At 34.5% G+C, this 23,715-nt stretch overlaps 1 protein-coding gene across 1 annotated transcript in view; it reads right to left on the minus strand.

The window, feature by feature from the left end:
- Positions 1-1,825: 1,825 nt before the first annotated feature.
- LOC148949499 (small ribosomal subunit protein uS7m-like) overlaps positions 1,826-23,715 on the minus strand; it is a 31,386-nt gene continuing 9,496 nt past the window's right edge. The window contains exons 2-5 of the mRNA XM_089092992.1: positions 16,380-16,647; positions 13,393-13,563; positions 12,102-12,239; positions 1,826-1,948 (exon numbers count right to left, since the gene is read on the minus strand). Of these exons, the coding sequence (XP_088949118.1) occupies positions 1,868-1,948; positions 12,102-12,239; positions 13,393-13,563; positions 16,380-16,647 (658 nt within the window). The 3' untranslated portion in view covers positions 1,826-1,867. The remainder of the gene's footprint in view (positions 1,949-12,101; positions 12,240-13,392; positions 13,564-16,379; positions 16,648-23,715) is intronic.

The raw sequence follows: 23,715 nt of genomic DNA on the forward strand, positions 1-23,715 counted from the left end.
GGTGGCTCTGAGGCTAGAAATAAGTTACTGAAGATTTTGAATATGATTTTTGAAAAAGGGGAAGTACCTAACGATTTTAGGAAAACCTTAACTAAGCCACTTTGTAAGAAAGGTTATAAAAGTCAGTGGGGGAATTATCAAGGGATTAGTCTGGTCTCTGTAGGTAGTAAATTACTTAGTAATATGATACTTTTTAGACTGAGAGATGCCGTACAAAAAGCTTTAAGAGAAGAACAGTGCAGTCTTAGAAAAGGCAGAGGATGTGTCGACCGAATTTTCACTCTTAGGTTAATAATTGAGAAGTGCCTGAGTTTTCAAACACCTTTGGTCCTCAGTTTTATTTTTATATATTACGAACAAATATTCGATTTCGTTGATAAAAGAGCTTTAGTAAAGGTGTTATCCTTGTATGGTTTACCAGAAAAATACATTAAAGTGATTAGTGATATGTACGAGAATAACACTGCTGCGGTTAAGGTAGGAAATGAGGTTAGCAGCTGGTTTTGTATTAAATCAGGAGTTAAGCAGGATTGTGTTCTATCCCCCTTTATATGGATTATTTTGATGGACTTTGTCTTAAGGATCATAGGAAAGGCAATGGGAGACCACGGAATCAAATGAAGAGGAAAAAATCTCCTGGACTTAGATTATGCTGATGATTTAAGCATCCTAGATGAAAGTATGAGCAAAATGAATGAAGTTTTAGAGGTTTTGCGAGCTCAAGGCACTAGAATAGGTTGGAAAATTGATGTTAAGAGGACTAAGTCGCTAAGGCTAGGAAATAGTGAAGGAGAAACGGCGATGTTTGGAAATGAAAATATTGATCAGGTAGACAGCTTCACTTACCTTGGTAGTATTATTAGTAAAGATGGTGGGAGCGGTGAAGATGTCAAAAGTAGAACAGCCAAGGCTCAAGGTGTTTTTTCACAGTTAAATTTTTTTTGGAAGAATAGGAAGATAAGTCTGCAAACCGAGATTAGAATGTTAGAAGCTACAGTGATGACAGTGGTCAAATATGGCTCTGAAGCATGCGGGCTCCGAAAAGCGGATGAAGATTTGCTAGATGTTTTCCATAAAAAATACTTAAGGATTATTCTAGGTACCGGGCTGACTGAGAGTATTTCAAACAATAGGCTATACGAAAAATGTGACTCAATACCACTCTCTAGGAATAGAATGAAAGAATATTTTAGATGGCCAGGGTATATTACATCGACGAAAGAAGACAGATTGCCGAAGCTTTTTTTTTTTAGCAAACCGTCTAGGGCTAAACGGAAAGCAGGTCGTCCTCGTCTGGGGTGGGAGGACGTCACAAAGAAAGATTTAAAGGAAATGGGAACTTCATGGGCGGGTGTAAAAAGGTAGGCTTCGAATAGATTGGGATGAAGGAGGAGCGTGCGTAGCTGTGTTGGCCTCAGGCGGCTTGGTGCTGCGGTGAGTTGTTAGTAGTAGTAGTTATGTTTTTTTTTCATTAGCAGCTTCATTATTAGATTTTTAATCTAAATTGGTCACCCACAATTTTGTGTAATAATTCTTCTTCTGGTGGATTTACCACTGCAATAAAAACACGGATAAAGAGGAATTACAGCGTTGAGCCCAGGATAAAAATTTGCAGAAGGGAAACGTAAAAAAAAAAGATTTTATTTTACTCCAAATCCCCCCCCCCCAAAAAAAAGAAAAGACAACATAGAAACCTACACCTGACTTAATTTTTATTTGTACTGTGTATTAGCAATATTATTAGACGAATCACATGGTACATATCATGTCCATAGATTATTGTCTTTACCAAGCTTTAATCTGAAATAACGAAAATGATAAGAAACTTAAATAAAACATTTATTAAAAAATAAAGACAAATTAGTAATTAGCCCCATCTGTAGTGAGCATAGGCTTTATTTGCTTCACACTGTTTATGTAGATCTATCTTTCTGCGGACAACACGTCCCTGTAAAAGAATAAACGACATAAAGGATACAAACAAAAGTAACAATAAATCAGGAATAAATATATCATCGCTGATAAATTGAAATCCACCAAAGGAAAATATCAAACGAAGAAAACTCTATTTATTATCTAATACGCCCAGGTATGTAAGAAGAAAGCTTCCCGAGCCCCAAATCAGGTAAACTAAAATATTTTCAGTTTCTATAATCCTCCGGTCAAGCGATGAAACAGGCCCCAATACACATAATATATAGGAATAAATGCCTGTATATGTACCTGACGAATAAGCTGGTCCAATTCAAACACTTTTGAGTAGGGGTCCAAGCACTTTTAAGGGTCTTTAGCATTTGTTATCTTGTCTTGGATGAGACGTAGATCAAGTTTTCAAGTCTAATAGGTTTATTAACAAATAAAAACACATATAACACAGTCAAAGTACTCGGCTCATTCCTGGACTGGGAAAAAGTGAAGGTGAAGAGGTGGTATTGATAACAAGACGATCGATCAAGTGGTTGGCTTCGTTTAGGTAGGTAGTATTATTAGTAAAGATGCTGGGTGCTGTGAAGATGCTAAAAGTAGAACAGCCAGCGTATTAGATGTTTTTCAGAGGAATTGTCTACGGATTGTTTTGGGTACCCGCCTGACTGACAGTACTTTAGACAGTAGCCTGTACGAAAAAAGTTGTTCTATCCCGCTAGATGGCTAGGACACATTCTGTGGAAGAAAGATGACAGATCACCGAAATTGGTTCTTTTCGGTCAACTATATGGTCAAACAAAAAGCAGATTGTACCCAACTGGGTGGGGAGAGGTCGTAAGGAAGTGTTTAAGGGAAACAAGGACTTCTTGGGAGGCGACGTCATTTGCACTTTATTGAAAACAATTTTTAATTCAAACTTTGTGTTTTTATTTGTCATGTCATTTACAAAAAAAGAAAGAAAATCATGCTAGTGTTCATTCCTGAAAGTCTCAGAAATTTTGGATTCATTAACGTTATGAAAGAAAAAACGCTCAAAACGTATTTTGTTTTCAGTAAAGCGCAAACGACATTTTGATTTTTAGAACGCATGGGAGGCATTAGCTATACTCTTGCCTGGGATGATTTCTGTTCGTTTTAAGTTTGACTTGATTCTTTATTGTAATTTCTGTTCGTTTTGGGTTCACTTATTTTTTATAGTGATTTTATATTTGTTTTACGCTAGAATAAATTTTTTTACCTTATTTGTGTTGTCTTTGGTTTAATCAAGCTCTATACTTTTTTTTTAGAAGCTTCTTTTTTGGAAAAGTATCTTTAAATTTCTGTTCGTTTTTAATTGACAGGTTTTCTTTATCATATACAGCACGCTAGCGCTGCCTAAGTAAAGAACGATGTGGCCAAAATGTGTTTTTTTCTTCTTTCTTTGACAGGCACTTCATATCGAAGGAGTTGTCGTAGAAACTTTGAAAAGGGCTCATTCGATTGGAAATTGGGGTGGCTAGTGCCCTTTTTAATGGTCGAAAGTGATTGGAGGGCAAGTAGCCCCCCACGCCCATCATTCCCCCAAACACATCCAATCAAAGTTTTGAGATAGCCATTTTGTTCAGCGTAGTTGATTTCCAGATAGAAAATATCTTTTTGAGGTGGACACTCCCCTACAACCCTCGGGGCAAGGGTGTTAAGTTATGCCCTGAGGGCATATAAGCACAATGTTGGCACAATGTACCATATATTATTTTTTTACTTTAGAGCAAGGCACTTCATCTGAAAGGGGTCGTCGTAGAGACTTCAAAAGGGGCTTATTCGATTGGAAATCGAGAGTTCTAGGCCGCTTTTTAATAGTCAAAAATTATTGGAGGGCAACTATCCCCCCCACGCCCATCATTCCCCCAAACACATCCAATCAAAATTTTGAGGTAGCCATTTTGTTCAGTGTCGTTGATTTCCAGATAGAAAATATGTTTCTGAGGAAGACACTACCCTCAGGGCAAGGGTTTTAAGTTATGCCCTGGGGGCATATAAGGGTTTTATAGAAGGCGTTGTCGTAGAAACTTAAAAAAAGGCTCATTCGATTGCAAATTCAAAGGGCTAGTGCCCTTTTTAAGAGTCGAAAGTGATTGGAGGGCGACTAAACGCCCTTCCACGCCCACTATTTCCCGAAACACATCCAATCAAAATTTTGAGATAATAAGGTTTTTTATAGAAGGCGTTGTCGTAGAAACCTTAAAAAAGGCTCATTCGATTTGAAATTCAAAAGGCTAGTGCCCTTTTTAATAGTCGAAAGTGATTAGGGGGCAACTAACCCGCCTCTCACGCCTACCTTTTCCCACGACACATCTAATCAAAACTTTGAGATTCCCCCACAACCCTCAGGGCAAGGGTTTTAAGTTATGACCTGGGAGCATATAAGGTTTTTATATAAGGCGTTGTCGTAGAAACTTCAAAAAAGGCTCATTTGATTGGAAATTCTAAGGGCTAGTGCCCTTTTTAATAGTTGAAAGTGATTGGAGGGCAAATGGCCCCTCCCCCATGCCCATTATTCCCCCAAACATATCCAATAAAAATTTTGAGATAGCCATTGTGTTCAGCTTAGTTGATTTCCAGATAGAAAATATATTTTTGAGGAGGACACTCCCCCACTACCCTCAGGGTAAGTGTTTTAAGTTATGCCCTGGGGGCATATAAGGTTTTTATAGAAGACGTTGTCGTAGAAAATTTAAAAAAGGCTCATTGGATTTGAAATTCCAAGGGCTAGTGCCCTTTTTAATAGTCGAAAGTGATTAGGAGCAACTAACCCGCCTCTCACGCCTACCTTTTCCCCAGACACATCTAATCAAAACTTTGAGATAGCAATTTTATTCAACATAGTTTTAAGTTCTGGAAATTAGGTCGTTGAGGATGACACCCCCCCCCTCCCACAGCCCTCAGGGCAAGGGTTGTAAATATATGCCCAGGGGGCATATAAGATTTTTATATAACGCATTGTCATAGAAACTTCAAAAAGGGCTCATTCGATTGGATATTGAAGGTGCCTTTTTTAATAGGCAAAAGTGATTGGAAAGCAGCTGGCGCCCCTTCTACGCCCACCATTTCCCCAAGCACATCCAATAAATATTTTGAGATAGCCATTTTTTTCCACACAGTTCAAAGTTCAGGAAATTATACCTTTGAGCAGGACACTCCCCCCACAGTCTTCAGGGCAAGTGATTGGAGGGCAACTAGTCCCCCCCCCCACGCATATTATTCCCCCAAACACATCCAATCAAAATTTTGAGATAGCCATTTTGTTCAGCGTAGTTGATTTCAAGATAGAAAATGTGTTTTTGAGGAGGAAACTCCCCCAGAACCCTCAGGGCAAGGGTTTTAAGTTATGCCCTGGGGGCATATAAGGTTTTTATAGAAGGCGTTGTCGTAGAGACTTCAAAAAGGGCTCATTCGATTGGAAATTCGAAGGGCTAGTACCCTTTTTAATAGTCGAAAGTGATTGTAGGGCAACTAGCCCCCCCACGCCCATCATTCCCCCAAACACATCCAATCAAAATTTTGCCATCATTCCCCAAACGCATCCAATGAAAATTTTGAGATAGCCATTCTGCTCAGCGTAGTTGATTTCTAGATAGAAAATATGTTTTTGAGGAGGACACTCCCCCACAACCCTCGGGGCAAGGGTTTTAATTTATACCCTGGGGGCATATAGTTTTTAAAGAAGGCGTTGTCGTAAAAACTTCAAAAAAAGCTCATTCTATTGGAAATTCAAAGGGCTAGTGCCCTTTTTAATAGTCGAAAGTCATTGGAGGACAATTAGCCCCCCCCCCCCGCCCCCACACCCATCATTCCCCCAAACACATCCAATTAAAATTTTGAAATAGCCATTTTGTTCAGCGTAGTTGTTTTCCAGATAGAAAATATATTTTTGAGGAGGACACTCCCCCACAACCCACAGGGCAAGGATTACAAGTTATGCCCTGGGGGACATAAAGGTTTTTATTGAAATCTTTGTCGTAGAAACTTAAAAAAGGGTTCATTCGATTTGAAATTCAAAGGGATAGTACCCTTTTTAATAGTCGAAAGTGATTTGAGGGCAACTAACCCCCCTCTCACGCCCACCTTTTCCCCAAACACACCCAATCTAAAAATTTAGATAGACAAAATATTTTTGAGGAGGACACTCCCCCACAACCATCATGGCAAGGATTATAAGGTATGCCCAGGGGTATATAAGGTTTTATTGAAATCTTCGTCGTAGAAACTTGAAAAAGGGCTCATTCGATTTGAAATTCAAAGGGCTAGTACCCTTTTTAATAGTCGACAGTGATTTGAGGACACCTAAACCCCCTCTCACGCCCACCTTTTCCCCAAACACATCCAATCAAAATTTATAGATAGCCATTTTTATTCAACGTAGTTGAAAATTTGGAAATTAGGTCTTTGAGGATGACAACACCCCCCCCACAGCCAGCAGGGTAAGGGTTGTAAATTTTGCCCAGGGGGCATATAAAATTTTTATTGAAAGTGTTGTCGTAGAAACTTCAAAAGTGCTCATTCAATTTGAAATTGAAAGGGCTAATGCCTTTTTTAATAGTTGAAAGTGATTGGATAGCGACTAACGCCCCTCTCCCGCCCACCATTTTCCCAAACACATCGAATTAAAATTTTGAGATATCCATTTTGTTCAACGTACATCTCCCAACATTTTGTACAACGTACATCTCCAACATCTCCCTCAATATGTCCTGAAATTTTGCTTTAATACCATAAGCCTTTTCGGACACACCCAGGATTTCCCCCCTTTCCCAATAATAAATCCTATATGTAAACAATTGAAAAATTGCATAAATTACAACCCTTGCCCCAGGGGCTGTCATGCCTGGAGGCATGATTATTGGACATTTGAATTATAATGTACAAAATGGCTACATAGAAATTTTTATTCGAAGTCTTTGGGGAGAGGGCAGCTAAAAATACGTGAGAGGAGGATCAAATTTGACTCTTAAAAAGGCATTACAAACGTTTAACTTCCAATCGTATGAGCCCCCCCCCAAAAAAAAATTTTTTTTTTTATTCCCATACAAAGTAGCCTGTCAAAAGAAAAAATAAATAAATAGTGCATTGAAGCCTTTATTTAGGAAGCACTATTGCACTGCCTGTGATTTGTCAGGATTGAAAATATTACCCAGATTCTTTTCATTTCTGTTTTTGGCTATATTTTCTAGCCAAGGTAGTCTCCGAGCTTATTTTTATATCTTTTGATGAAACAGTCACTGGCCTTTGGGCTACGATTAGAAATACGAGCCTCAAGGTAAACTGGAGACACCTCCAAAATTTTAAGTACCAAAATATCACATATCTGGAGTCTTCGGAAAAGTAAGTCTAAATGTTTTCTTTGTCAAACGTAAAAATAATAATTATATTTTACTTCATAAATGCATAAAAATGCACAAGAGGAGTACAGACTGAGCAGCATCTAAGTTGTAACCTGGAATATCTTTCTAAGCCTTTTAATAAATAAAGCTGCTTCATTTTAGAACCCAAACCAGCAAAATTCTTAACATCCTGAAACTTATTATATACCCCTACAACCTAATGAAGAAAGTACTCAAGTCTCTTAAATATTATCCTGTAGTAAGCTATCTCTCCACGGCCAATAAATTTTAAGTTTTGAATGTCACTGAAATGTGTAATGGCCATAAAGCACCTTAAATTACGAATATCTGTACCTACGGAAGAGACGTTCAACTATCACTAGCTTTAAAACCCAAAAGTTCCGTCAGATCCAGGTTATTATTATCTCACGAAAGAGCTTAGTTTGGTTCATACCATATCAGATCAGGCAGGTCTGGTCTGATGACCATTTTAGATTACCACCAAACAATAGAAGTTATTGTTATTCCCACAAGGCGAATAACTACTGGACAATTTTTCTTACTTTTTTATTAGTCATATGCACCGTTTGCAATTTCAACAAGGTCGTGATAACGTATATAACAACCAGTTATTTAAAATTACCGGTATTCGACGATACCGTAAGTTTTTTTGTGGTATTATCTAATGTCAGTTGTGCGCAGGTGTGCAAAAAGTTCCAAAGCTGCCAGTAGTAGAATTCCAAAAGCTGCCGATACTTTAGCAGCACAACTTGTGTTTTGACAGTTTTGCTTTGAGTAAAAAATACTTTTATACGTAAAATTTGCAGAAGAGTACCAAATGTAACTTGGCATAGCTTGCAGTTAGAAATATCAATGATTTTCTGAACCACAATTAAAAATGTAATCTAATTCAGTGGCAAGCCATATACTAGCCATAAAGATCATACCCCATAATTTTGTATGTACCATTTTATCAAAAGTATTACATCATATTTACTCTAACAATGCTAGTGGAGGTACAGTATTCAAAGTCTGAAGTATACTGTATATAGCTTACTGTTGTTACTTTATGAATGGAGTTATATACTCCAATTCTATTGGTATTATAAAAATCATGCATCCCCAGCTGCATACTTGATACTCATTGACCACTATACTACAACTAGAAAAACCACCACTTGCTTTTCTGGGAGAACAATATTGATTGGCAGCCTGGCAGATCATATGCATTCTGAAGCTGTGATATTAGTTTTGCCTAATCTAATCCCAAAAATAAACAGGAAATTGCTGCTACATTGTAGTGTGGCTGTTTTAGGCTAATAATCTTACACATTCTAGCTTCCCCTTTACCTGCTTTAACTGTATGTACACCTTGACAGCTACCAGCCCTTTTAAGATCCTTTAAATGACGGAAATTAGTTTTGAGAGAATTTGTCTATCTGTGCGAGATTTGGACAAATATTCACTTCCGGCTAAAGAGAAGTGGAGTAAATAAGAACTTCACATAGTAAATTCTCACACAGCGACATTAAAACTCTATGAGCTTTTAGTTTGAAATAAGTTTTAAAAAGCAGCAGCGTGAGAAGAGATACATCTCTTCTTGCAGAAGAGATACATGCATCTCCTGAGAAGAGATATTTCAAAAGAGATACATCACGTGGTAAAAAAAAGAATATCAAAAATGAAAACAGCTCTTTTTTGTTTTGTAGTTGCTCTTTTTTAGTGTTTTAGTTCCTGTTGTTTCGAGTTACTTACAGTTCATTACCACGAACTGTTTGGTCAATCTTCAAACACAGATATCAGGTAGCAGAGTAAGAAATTAAGACCAACCGTTTGTAAAAAAAATAAGTCTGAAAATAATATAAAGCTTTACAAGAGAACAATCTTGAAATAATAACCGAATTTTCACTTTCGGCTATAATATACAATTTTTTATGAATAATGTTCTGGGGTCGCTTCCGTTTTAATAAACTATTACCCAAATTTAAATATAATATGTAGCTTAATTTTGTATCATTAAGAGGGGAAGAGGGGAGGGGCCGCAAATATTACGGTAAGAAGATTATAGGAAAAGTTTTAATGGCAAATCTAATTCTGCCACATTTTTTTTAATTCTATTATTTGTATCTCAGGATTAGTTTCCATTCAGGATTAGAAATTGCTCAAGCATTAGAAGTTGTGGAGGTAGACCTAGGTATTAAAAAAATTCCAATGCCCTAATATGAACAGAATAGCCATTCTATAAAATTTCCTTCACTTACTGAACAACTATCCTAGACCATAAAAAGATCCCAAACTGTCGTTGAACCACTCAATCAAGCATGGATGCTCGCCAAAAACATTGCAGGGGAGGGTACCAGAATAGCAATGGTCAGGGGAGGAGGAGGAGGAGAATACATTTGAGGATAAAAGGTTATATGGAAAATAGAATTCTCAATGAAAAAAGAAAAGTACTTAATTTTTACATACCAAATAAAACAGATTTCAACAAATTTTTAAATGGTGAAGATTCCTGGCAAAAAGATAAATTCCTTTAATCGACACTTATGTATTATACCGCCAACACTCAAGAAGTGAAGTTATGTTAATTCTAATGAAAAATACCAAAACATGATGAAAATATAATACTTTAGAAACAAATTTGGGCTATAAATTTTCACATCAATCGGGGCTGACCAAACCAAAGCTAACCTACCCCCCTAATTAATGTGCGAATATATAACCCAAATTACATAATTCCAATGTATTCTGTAACCAGCAACTTGTTTTCCACTGAGCGTAAGCTAATTGTTTCTTAATAAACAGATATAACCGGTTTGTTCTCAAGTTTTACACAGCGTAAACTTGAGTGTTGGCAGTATATTATAAAAGTACTCAAACTAAATTGCAGAAAATAGGAGAGAAGGGTATGATCTTAAATGGTCCATTTAACTTCTGAGTTAAAGGGCATAAAAAAAGTCTCGAGTGGTATGTTCATCTAATTTATAGCTCGATAATAAAAATATCTCCAAATTTATCACGAAATCCCCTCCCCCCTCTTTGTATAGGTACCCTGCTTTCCCTTTTTCATTTTGGAATAATTTTTCAATCTAAATCTCTTACATTTTCAGACATTTGAAAATTAAACACAACAGCAAAAGAAAACAAAATTTAAACTCACTGTCCAGATGTATGAAATAGCCCTCTTTGCATCGATGCTCAGAATTACACTGAATTTAAACGTGTTCAAATGAAATTCTTCACTACGAGTCACAAGAGAATGTTTGATGAAATGGTATAGTCTTATAAACATTATGCTTTTATTAGCGTAGGAAGAAAGGTCAGTAATTCAATGATTGATGTCGGGTTTTTGATGTGTAATAAATAGTTGAGACAAAACTTTGGAAAGTAGTGAAAAAATTATGTCAAGTTAAGTGAAAATGATAGTTACTAGCGGTGGATTGTCATTAATGATAAATCACTAGGGGTGGCAACCCTGTTTGAAAGGAGATTTTTGGGGAACCGATTTTTTTCGAGAGAAGACAGATTTTTTGGGGAAACCTCCGAAAATTCAGGGATAGTGGAAGCACTGGTATTTTCAGACAAAATCTGCCAACAATGTCAAAGTAGCATGGAAAACTGCCAAGTAGCATTGCTACTTTGCTACCCCACTTTTTTGCACGGTGGGTTGTGGGATAACCTCTCAGCCAAATGAATCTTCTGTAGACCATTTTCTGTGACATTATTAAGAAGAGTTTGAACCATCGGATGCCATGGAAAAATCGCACGGAAGACCAATTCAATCATTCATACAAAACAATCGCCTGAATGATCGAACAAAATACAAACATTTTTTCTTATCATAGTTTGCTAATTTCAAAATTATTTTCCATTCGCTGTGTCTTCTTCAAGGCCATAAGTCACAATCAATTTCAATCCAAAATTAGATTTTTTCTTATCATAGTTTGCTAATTTCAAAATAATTTTCCATTCCCTGTGTCTTCTTCAAGGCCATAAGTCACAATCAATTTCAATCAAAAATTAGATTTTTTCTTATAATAGTTTGCTAATTTCAAAATAATTTTCCTTTCCCTGTGTCTTCTTCAAGGCCATAAGTTACAATCAATTTCAATCAAAAATTAGATTTTTTCTTATCATAGTTTGCTAATTTCAAAATAATTTTCCATTCCCTATGTCTTCTTCAAGGCCATAAGTCACAATCAATTTCAATCAAATATTAGATTTTTTCTTATCATAGTTTGCTAATTTCAAAATAATTTTCCATTCCCTGTGTCTTCTTAAAGGCCATAAGTCACAATCAATTTCAATCAAAAATTAGATTTTCTCTTATCATAGTTTGCTAATTTCAAAATAATTTTCCATTCCCTCTGTTTTCTTCAAGGCACAACCAATTTCAATCAAAAATTAGATTTTTTTTGAAAGGTCGATTACCAACACTAGTGACATTGTCATCGTAACTACTGGTAACACAAACGTTTCGCGAAAACGAAAATAAAAATGTTGATATTCCAAGTTATAAATTTTAATTAAACTCTTTCATATTGAGCCTCGATATTTTAATGAAAATCTTTGAACGCTTAGAATGTTAAAATTGTATTTACATGTTTGACCTAGCCAATCATGTTAATTTTAAAGGGTACTCAGCGCATCACTATTATTTTAAGATCCCCAAGAACGCTATCATTTTTTGAGCCAGAAAAAGGGGGCTTTTATCATGTTCAACTTTACAGGCTTTAGGTTTTCTTTTTGTCATGGTTTGTTAGTAGGAGATTACAAACTAGAACCCTGAACTAAATGCTAACCAAAGCATATTACCTCTCCATTATAAGCGTTAACTAATTCGGTAGCCAATTGATCATAAAATCTTTTGGTTCTGTCTTTGTCTTTACCAGCATCAATGAGCCAATTCATCGCTATGAAATTTGCCTTTCTCTCAGTAACAGCCACTGGGACCTAAAATAGAAGATAATTTTAAGTATGCTGATAATGCCTTATTTCCGTTTTTAAACAGATATCCACGAGTAAGTAGAAGCCAGTGGCTTATTGGAAATAGTCAATACTTCTCTTTTAAAGACATTAACATCGACACATGACTGAATGTTATCCCTGCTTATTTAACCTCTACCTCCCCAAGAAAAACTCTTTGGTGCTTTCTCAACGAAAGCAGAAAAACTCCCGCTGAAACTGAAATCATACTTGGGAAGCATGGGTGCTTCGTCAAGTAGGAAAACATGTACTTGAGCTACTTCTAAACCTCTGCTTGAACCAGGTCTTATATATGTTTAGGCGTTGGTTCCACAGAATCATCATTTGTAATAACTACAACTGCAAATTTTCGTTTTTGGGATCTTCCTTTAGACATTGTACTGGATAAATAACTGATTGTGTTAGATAAATAGCCGAATACATTTGGAAACTTAGGTGGCTTATATAAGAGGAATTACCTCATAAAATGTCTTGACCTATATCACGTCAATGTATTTTTTTTACGTGCATACCCTCATTGTAACTTTTGATGCCATGACATACATGACGTCATTGTATTGTTTTACTTGTATAACGTCATTGTAATTTGTACTACATGACGTCATTCGCAAAAACCAAAATTAAGGCTCTTGACAATTTTTCTCAGACTTCTGACCTATTTAGATCGTTTTTTTTTACGAAAATGTCCCAAGATACCAATTTTTCCGAAAAAATATGGAGCCGTTTTCGAGAACATACATACATACATATTCAATTATTGTTCACATATATTTCTTGATTGCTAAACATCCACTATTATGTAAGTTTGGAACAAATTTTTGAATTTTAACAATCACTCAAGGATCAACTTAAGAACAGCTTCAATGAAAAGTTTCACTCTCTATTTTTTTTTTCAAATCAGTTGTGCCTTGGAAACGCGTTTGGAGACACACCTTTTTGTATCTGCTTTTAGATCTTAAGTGTAGACAGTATGTCAAAATATGTCAAACTATGTTTTGTTAAATAGCTTAAATGAAAAAATTCAATAAAAAAAATGATTTGAAACCAAATCAAAAATGAATATAACATTTATTTCCAGTTTTTTTCGGCTTTTTACCTGATACGTTTGTCAACTTTTTACCTGATACGTTTGTCCACCTCTTTTGATAGGAGTCAGTTCCAGAATAGGCGTACAATTTCGGACAGCCCTGTGAAAAACGGTCAATGGATTCAACTCAATTGCTTGCCTTTCCTCTTGTGTTTGTGCATCCAAAAATTTGGTCAATTGAATCTGCTTGATTTTCATAAATGTCTAGAAAAATGCAGAAAATACAAATAGTTGAAAATACTATTTAATATTTTTTCAACCTGCTCATAAATAAAACAGATTGAGTCATAAAATAAATAAAATTTAGATGCAAGACAAATCGCTTTTTTTTGTGAATAACTTAACAATAAAAAGGTGAAACAAATGTGTATTTTTGTGTATCTCTATCTTATTGAGCACAAAATAAGCTTACATACAATTATGATCTCTATTTTTATCTATTCGTGTTATATTTATGCGTATATTCTATTTATGAATCTAGCTCTTGCTGTGAGAAAGTCTTTATGATTTTATGTGATATTCATTTAGAGCTTTATAAGTCAAATTCTCGACTAAATAATACAAATGAACAGTTCTCTGCAAGATACACAAGCTGATGCTTGTGAATAGTGATTAATACTAAGAGCAGTGGCTCTAAACAGATTTTGGGCCATGCCCCAACTAGGCATTTCCAAAATCCTTATGCTCCCCTTATGATATTTAAATTTTCTTATTCAGAATTCTACATTTATTCACCCGAAAAAAGCCGAAAAGGCCCTTAACTTGGTATCTAATGAAGAAATATTGTTTGAATACAACATCTTTTATATAATGTATTACATCATTGTAATACTGTCATATTTCTTTTTTGCTTTCTTAATGCATTTGAATGTGACGTCTTTTACATGAAAAATGTTTTTTCTCAAAACTAAGGCTCTAAAGTGTAGTCGGCCGAAGGATACCCGCCCTGTCCGTGACCAACCAAAATATTGCATGCGCCCCACGTTGGGAATCACGGCCCTAGAGGAAGTTGTTTTATATTTTGTATAATAGCATTCAGAGCAAGTGAATCAGCAGACTTTCCCAGATTTTTAAAGTTTGGTCTAGGCAGTTATTCGTTAGCTCTGAAGCCAATCCTTTATTTTGAAGTTATGCAGAAAGTGTCAAGGGAGGCGGAGTCAGACACAGAGACGGCTGAATAAAATGGGTTCAGACATTGATTTCATTAATTTATAAATTCTTATTTATATTTGTATTATTAAATTTATTTTATGGTTTTGTCTCTAAATATTTGATACAAACTTACTCGAATTGGTCTTTACAAACTGTTTACCACTTGATGACAAAAAATCGGTTTGTCTATATTGGTGCCAGTTCTTATTTTTGGAGAATACACTGACAAATTTAAAAAGTGAAGCAGAAAGCCAAGAAGAAGACTTATTTCTACTGCTACTAGTGTAAAAATTCTATATGAACACTATAAAATATTTCCCAAAGCATGCTTAGAAATCTATGTTCTTTATTCAACCCAAAAAAAACAATATGAAATTGTTTTGTAAAGCAATATTAAACAATAACACAATTAAATATTTCCCAAAACATGTTTAAAAATCCATGTTCTTTTTCAGCCCAAATAAAAAAATATTCCTTGCAAAAAATAAATAACAGCTTTTAGCAATTACAGTTTGAAGTTACTGGGCTACAAGGAGAATAACACCCAATATTCAGCTTCCAATACAGAAAAATAAAAGAAAGTGACATTTCTCATGCTTTATTAATGAGCACAGCAACAGCGGTTCCAAATTTTTTAATCTTATTTGAAACACTGTTCAACTTAATTCTAAGATTCCCATATAAAGGCGACCAAAGTTGGCCTATACATACGACGAGTAAAATTCGGGAAGACAAATAAATATGAAAAATCACCTAAATGACTGAAAAAACCGACCATATTTGAGCTATCATATGGAATTTATAGATATTAAAATCTAAAAATATTTTTAAATGTCTAGAAATTGCAAACTTATGACGTTACAAACTTTTGGTACTTTATAGTTAAGCTGTCTAACTTTGAAACACTCGCAAACACCCTCATTGGTCCCCCGGGTTCCAAGATAGCAATTTTTCCACTGCTTCTATAATAAGCATTGCTATAGGGTTTAAATAACTTATTCTGCCTGCAGCAAACAAGAGAAAAAGCCCAATTTTGTAAATATATAGAAAGAAGAAGCTAATATTTTCTCACCGGAAAGAAGAAACTAATAAATCGACATTGCTTTTACCATTTACTCTTATTACTGTGTTATGTGTTTTGGGAACAACAGGTGTTTGATTGTATCCCCTGGTTTTTTGTATAGTTCATTTTATTTTATTTTAATTTTTTTTTTATAGTTCACTTAATAGTAAAAGAAGCCCCCCCCCCACCTATTTTGTTTCATGTTCTAAGTTTCAAATGTTGCAAATTGCCTTTAGGAGGGGGGGGGAGATCCTAAAAGCCCATACCAGGTTTTCTGAGTGTTTTTTTAATAGGAAAAAAACCCCACTAGAATCATTTTTAAAAAGCCATAGTATCAGTCCCAATCCTCAAAATATCGTCTGAAACCCTAAAGTTCTGGCTGTGTATACCAATTGTAAACAAGCATGAAGAAGAAATAAAACACCAATTGATGCCCAATAACTGTTTTTTTCAAAAGAAAGAGAGAGAGAGAGAGGTGGAGGGGCACCTCTTTTGAGTATAAAAAACTTTAATCATGATTCCATTGCTGCATAAAAGGGAGTTTTGGGATGACATTTTGAACTAAAACTTCTTACAAAACATCACAAAAGAAAATTAAACAGACATAACAACATATAGTACCTCAAAAAGCTTTTTGAATGGCTTTTGCTGGAAAGCTGAGTTCGTATACAAAACAGCTGTTTTCAGAGATTCAGAAAAATAGCTTTAGAGAGCATTACTATCGGCCAAGCATCATCCCTCCAAGTAAAACATTTAGGCTACTTTTCACATGAATGACTTCAATTAGTCTAAGATATCAGCTTACCCTATTCATTAGATGCTGAGCTGTTTCTTTCATCCCCTCCCTCATAACATAATTTGTGAATTTTCTGAGGGTTTCATCATAGAATAGTAAAGTAGTCTGGTCAGACTCAGCTGCTTTGACAGCTATCGGCTTTGGACGTTGACCTTCATTGATTTTCTCCAGCTCCTCCTGATCAGTGATGGCTTCTTCATAAAAAGGAGCATATCTACTATAACTTCTTAAAACTAAGATTTTACTTCTTTCATTTGCTATTAGTGACTTATATATCCTGAAAAGAGTTCAAAAATTACTTAATGAAGAAAATAAAGTAGTATCAAGTAAAAGCAGGGGAGAATGCACATGGAAATGATCACAGACCAGCACTACGGAGCAGGGAGGGGGAAGAGATGCGCCAGATAAAGCAATGGCAAGGACTTCATTTACCCGAAATCAGTATTCTGAAGCTAAAACCACGTAAAAGTGTTTGCTTTTACCAAACATGGGTCAATTCTCCTTTTGCTAGAGACCAATATGGTCACATCCCTTTCAGTTGTTTTCTGTACAGCCTGATAATAGATATGGTCAATTTTAAACATTTTTTTCAATAAAAGTAAATAGGAAGGTTGTATAGAGAAGAAACTTTATTTCTAAATACTTAGAGTAAAAATAAAATAGATAAAGAAATGAAGTTTTGAAGCTTGAGTTGTTAAGGTTACGCTCTAATCTTTTTGACAATCAAATATTATGGTTTTTCATCATTTATGGTTATTTGATAGGTATGGCCTATCTCTTATATAATATCATGTTTTTACTACTGTTTACCATTCTTGAGAATTTTTTTTTTACATACAACTAAAAGTCGAAAAGGCCAGCCAACACCCAAGATAAGAATAAAATGCCACTAAACTGTCATAGCCTTTTAAACATCATTGGACAATAGCCTAATAACCATAACTGGTTCTCAAGTAATGGCTAAGAAAACCCTATAGGGCCAACAGAGGTTCATTTTCTAAAAAAGTATTTTATGTAAAATACATAATGCCATTCTATCCAAAAGTGCAATAATAGAAATAACAAACAATTTTAAGGGTTTTTTGGACATGGATACAACAGATGTTGAAAGGCAGTGTACCATTTTTAAGGCAATCTGGGAATTGATGATTTTATTATCTTAACTTTTAATTACTATGTGCTGTCGTTTGTTCTTTACTTGGTTTCAGCTATATCTGCTGAAAGTAGCATAGGCCCCATTTATCATGAACATTATCGACCCTTTGTGTAATGTAATAAAGGGTTGATAATGTTCATGATAAATGGGGCCTATGCTACATGATAAATGGGGCCTATGCTGTTGTTTGTTCTTTACTAGGTTTCAGCTATATCTGCTGAAAGTAGCATAGGCCCCATTTGTCATGAACATTATCGACCCTTTGTGTAATGTAATAAAGGGTTGATAATGTTCATGATAAATGGGGCCTATGCTACATGATAAATGGGGCCTATGCTGTTGTTTGTTCTTTACTAGGTTTCAGCTATATCTGCTGAAAGTAGCATAGGCCCCATTTGTCATGAACATTATCGACCCTTTGTGTAATGTAATAAAGGGTTGATAATGTTCATGATAAATGGGGCCTATGCTACATGATAAATGGGGCCTATGCTGTTGTTTGTTCTTTACTAGGTTTCAGCTATATCTGCTGAAAGTAGCATAGGCCCCATTTTTCATGAAAATTATCGACCCTTTGTGTAATGTAATAAAGGGTTGATAATGTTCATGATAAATGGGGCCTATGCTACATGATAAATGGGGCCTATGCTGTTGTTTGTTCTTTACTAGGTTTCAGCTATATCTGCTGAAAGTAGCATAGGCCCCATTTATCATGAACATTATCGACCCTTTGTGTAATTTAATAAAGGGTTGATAATGTTCATGATAAATGGGGCCTATGCTAAATGATAAATGGGGCCTATGCTGTTGTTTTTTCTTTACTAGGTTTCAGCTATATCTGCTGAAAGTAGCATAGGCCCCATTTGTCATGAACATTATCGACCCTTTGTGTAATGTAATAAAGGGTTGATAATGTTCATGATAAATGGGGCCTATGCTACATGATAAATGGGGCCTATGCTGTTGTTTGTTCTTTACTAGGTTTCAGCTATATCTGCTGAAAGTAGCATAGGCCCCATTTATCATGAACATTATCGACCCTTTGTGTAATGTAATAAGGGTTGATAATGTTCATGATAAATGGGGCCTATGCTACATGATAAATGGGGCCTATGCTGTTGTTTGTTCTTTACTAGGTTTCAGCTATATCTGCTGAAAGTAGCATAGGCCCCATTTGTCATGAACATTATCGACCCTTTGTGTAATGTAATAAAGGGTTGATAATGTTCATGATAAATGGGGCCTATGCTACATGATAAATGGGGCCTATGCTGTTGTTTGTTCTTTACTAGGTTTCAGCTATATCTGCTGAAAGTATCATAGGCCCCATTTATCATTAACATTATAGACCCTTTGTGTAATGTAATAAAGGGTTGATAATGTTCATGATAAATGGGGCCTATGCTACTTTCAGCAGATATAGCTGAAACCAAGTAAAGAACAAACGACAGCACATAGTAATTAAAAGTTAAGATAATAAAATCATCAATTCCCAGATTGCCTTAAAAATGGTACACTGCCTTCCAACATCTGTTGTATCCATGTCCAAAAAACCCTTAAAATTGTTTGTTATTTCTATTATTGCACTTTTGGATAGAATGGCATTATGTATTTTACATAAAATACTTTGCAACCATTGATTTAATTGTCTGCAGCTGTTGGCTTGGTTTTAAATACAACTGTTGGCTTAATTGTCTGCATATTTTGGTTTAGTTGCACCCACAGATAATGGCTTAGTTTTACCAGTAACTATTGACTTAATTTTCTGCAGCTGTTGGCTTAGTTTTAGATGCAACTGTTGGCTTATTTGTCAGTAGCTTATGGTTTAGTTGTACCTGCTAATGGCTTAGTTTTACTTACAATTTTAAAAAGAAACTTGTTTTAGTTACCTCCTAGCTACAATAATGAAGAAAATTTGAATGAATCACAGGGTTTGGTTTCTTTGGGCTTCCATTTGCTCTTTACCATAACCAGAGCCTTGGCAACTTCAGAGTTAGTATTTGCTTTCATTTTCAGAATTATTTCAGAGTTAGTATTGCCTCGGCAACAAAGGGTTCTTTACAATAAACTTCATTAACCAGATATTTTAGTAAATCTTATATAGCCTAGTGGTTAGGATAGCTAACTCTCAGCCAGCTGAACCTTATTGTAGAAGTTTCAAGCTCCTACCTGCAAAAATGTGGAATTTGGTATTTTTTGCCAGAAGAATTATCACAGATGCATGTTTATTTAGTTATAAAAGGCCTATGACTTTTTCTTAATTGGAATAGTAAGAGACAACCAGGCTACAACCTACAATTAGGATGACATCATTGATCAATCTTGAAGACAAGGGATAAAAGTGATAAAAATGCATCTTTTTTGTAAAAAAGTGATTCTACTTTTTTTTATCTTTTTTTTTTATTAAAAAAGGCACTAGAAATTTTAATTTATGTTCAAATAAGCCCTCTTGCAAAATTCTAGGACCTCTGTGTTGATACAATCACCCCTGGTAAAAAGAAACAGGCAAACCAATAGACACACATCTGTGATCTTTCTTCTGGCAAAAAAATACCAAATTCCAAATTTTTGCAGATAGGAGCTTGAAACTTCTACAATAAGGTTCTCTGATGTGCTGAAACTGATGGAATATTTTCAATAAGATTCTATTACTTTTGAGGGATGTTTTTCCCTTTTTCAAAAATAGGGCAAATTTTTCTAGGCTTGTAACTTTTGATGAGCAAGACTAAACTTCATGAAACTTAAATATTTAAAATCAATATAAAATCTATTTTTTTATGTATCTATTGATATTAAAATTCCGTTTTTTAGAGTTTTGGTTAGTATTGGGACAAGTTGCTCTTACTATACAGTTCCGGGTTGCAGCAGTAGCTAGCAACCTAGTAAGAGACGATTTGTTATCAAGAACTGTTTGATTTGATTGTTTCAAAAATCAAATATCTTTGAAAGACAGCAGTATGAAAAGATATGAAATATGCAGTTTTTTTGTAAAAAGTGATTCTATCTTTAAATTTTTTGGTTTTTTAAATAAAAATAGGCACTAGAACTTTTAATTTCCATTTGAATGAGCCCTCTCACAACATTCTAGTACCACTGGGTTGATACAATCACCCCTGGTAAAAAGAAAACAGCAAACAAATAAACACATCCATGATCTTAATTCTGGCAAAAAATACAAAATTCCACATTTTTGCAGATAAGAGTTTGAAAACATCTACAGTAAGGTTCTCTAATATGCTGAGTCTGATGGGGTGATGTTCATTAAGATTCTATGACTTTTAGGTGGTGTTTACCCCTTTTTTTGAAAATAAGGCAAATTTTCTCAGGCTTGTAACTTTTGACAGATATGAGTAAACTTGATGAAACTTATATATTTAAAATCAGCATAAAAATCCAATTCTTTTGGTGTATCTATTGATAATAAAATTCTGTTTTGTAAATTTTTTTGATTTTCTGTGTTGTGATTGTCATTAACATTCTATGACTTTTAGGGGATGTTTTCCCCTTTTTTGAAAAAAAGGCAAATTTTCTCAGACTCGTAACTTGATGGATATGAGTAAACATGATGAAACTTATATATTTAAAATCAGCAAAAAAATCCAATTCTTTTGAATCATCTATTGATATTAAAATTCCTTTTTGTAGAGTTTTGGTTACTGCTGCGACAAGTTGCTCTTACTATACAGTTCTTTACAACAAAATTGTTTTTAGCTTCATAACTTTGCTCAATCCCAATTTATAAGGTTTTAAAGATAGCCTATGCAAATACATTTCTTAAATTTTGAAAAAAAAACATTGATATCACTTAGCCTAAAATTCTACTCAAATAACAGGAATTGCATTTTCAGAACTAAAACCAGAGAAAAAGAAACTGATAACAGAAAATTAAGGTAAAGTGGGTATTTATTTATCCTTGGCCCCCTCAAATGGAGACATGTTAAGAAAACAATTCTTACTTTAACATATGTATAATGATCCTAGGCTAGTTCTTATATTATCCAAGGGGAGAACCTTTATCATCAAGTCTTTCCTCTAAAAATTCTCAAAAGTGAAAAAGTTTCCAAATATCACCACATTTTTAATTCAATGCTTAAGTCTTTTTAAATTGCTGCTTTAAATTGCCACCTAATAAGTTGTTTTATAGATAGCGTTCATGCTGGTTAATTGTCTGCAGCTGTTGGCTTGGTTTTAAATACAACTGTTGGCTTAATTGTCTACATATTTTGGTTTAGTTGCACCCACAGATAATGGCTTAGTTTTACCAGTAACTATTGACTTAATTTTCTGCAGCTGTTGTCTTAGTTTTAGATGCAACTGTTGGCTTATTTGTCAGTAGCTTATGGTTTAGTTGTACCTGCTAATGGCTTAGTTTTACTTACAATTTTAAAAAGAAACTTGTTTTAGTTACCTCCTAGCTACAATAATGAAGAAAATTTGAATGAATCACAGGGTTTGGTTTCTTTGGGCTTCCATTTGCTCTTTACCATAACCAGAGCCTTGGCAACTTCAGAGTTAGTATTTGCTTTCATTTTCAGAATTATTTCAGAGTTAGTATTGCCTCGGCAACAAAGGGTTCTTTACAATAAACTTCATTAACCAGATATTTTAGTAAATCTTATATAGCCTAGTGGTTAGGATAGCTAACTCTCAGCCAGCTGAACCTTATTGTAGAAGTTTCAAGCTCCTACCTGCAAAAATGTGGAATTTGGTATTTTTTGCCAGAAGAATTATCACAGATGCATGTTTATTTAGTTATAAAAGGCCTATGACTTTTTCTTAATTGGAATAGTAAGAGACAACCAGGCTACAACCTACAATTAGGATGACATCATTGATCAATCTTGAAGACCAGGGATAAAAGTTATAAAAATGCAGTTTTTTTGTAAAAAGTGATTCTATTTTTTTTTTATTTTTTTTTTTTTTTAAAAAAGGCACTAGAACTGTTCAAATAAGCCCTCTTGCAAAATTCTAGGACCTCTGTGTTGATACAATCACCCCTGGTAAAAAGAAACAGGCAAACCAATAGACACACATCTGTGATCTTTCTTCTGGCAAAAAAATACCAAATTCCAAATTTTTGCAGATAGGAGCTTGAAACTTCTACAATAAGGTTCTCTGATGTGCTGAAACTGATGGAATATTTTCAATAAGATTATATTACTTTTGAGGGATGTTTTTCCCTTTTTCAAAAATAGGGCAAATTTTTCTAGGCTTGTAACTTTTGATGAGCAAGACTAAACTTCATGAAACTTAAATATTTAAAATCAATATAAAATCCATTTTTTTATGTAGGCTATCTATTGATATTAAAATTCCGTTTTTTAGAGTTTTGCTTAGTATTGGGACAAGTTGCTCTTACTATACAGTTTGTTATCAAGAACTGTTTGATTTGATTGTTTCAAAAATCAAATATCTTTGAAAGACAGCAGTATGAAAAGATATGAAATATGCAGTTTTTTTGTAAAAAGTGATTCTATCTTTAAATTTTTTGGTTTTTTAAATAAAAATAGGCACTAGAACTTTTAATTTCCATTTGAATGAGCCCTCTCACAACATTCTAGTACCACTGGGTTGATACAATCACCCCTGGTAAAAAGAAAACAGCAAACAAATAAACACATCCATGATCTTAATTCTGGCAAAAAATACAAAATTCCACATTTTTGCAGATAAGAGTTTGAAAACATCTACAGTAAGGTTCTCTAATATGCTGAGTCTGATGGGGTGATGTTCATTAAGATTCTATGACTTTTAGGTGGTGTTTACCCCTTTTTTTGAAAGTAAGGCAAATTTTCTCAGGCTTGTAACTTTTGACAGATATGAGTAAACTTGATGAAACTTATATATTTAAAATCAGCATAAAAATCCAATTCTTTTGGTGCATCTATTGATAATAAAATTCTGTTTTGTAAATTTTTTTGATTTTCTGTGTTGTGATTGTCATTAACATTCTATGACTTTTAGGGGGTGTTTTCTCCTTTTTTGAAAAAAAGGCAAATTTTCTCAGGCTCGTAACTTGATGGATATGAGTAAACTTGATGAAATTTATATATTTAAAATCAGCAAAAAAATCCAATTCTTTTGAATCATCTATTGATATTAAAATTCCTTTTTGTAGAGTTTTGGTTACTGCTGTGACAAGTTGCTCTTACTATACAGTTCTTTACAACAAAATTGTTTTTAGCTTCA

This window comes from Artemia sp. Qi Xiang Cuo, chromosome 8 (genome assembly GCF_049724085.1).
Source record: "Artemia sp. Qi Xiang Cuo chromosome 8, ASM4972408v1, whole genome shotgun sequence".
In the NCBI taxonomy this organism is placed as follows: Eukaryota; Metazoa; Arthropoda; class Branchiopoda; order Anostraca; family Artemiidae; genus Artemia; species Artemia sp. Qi Xiang Cuo.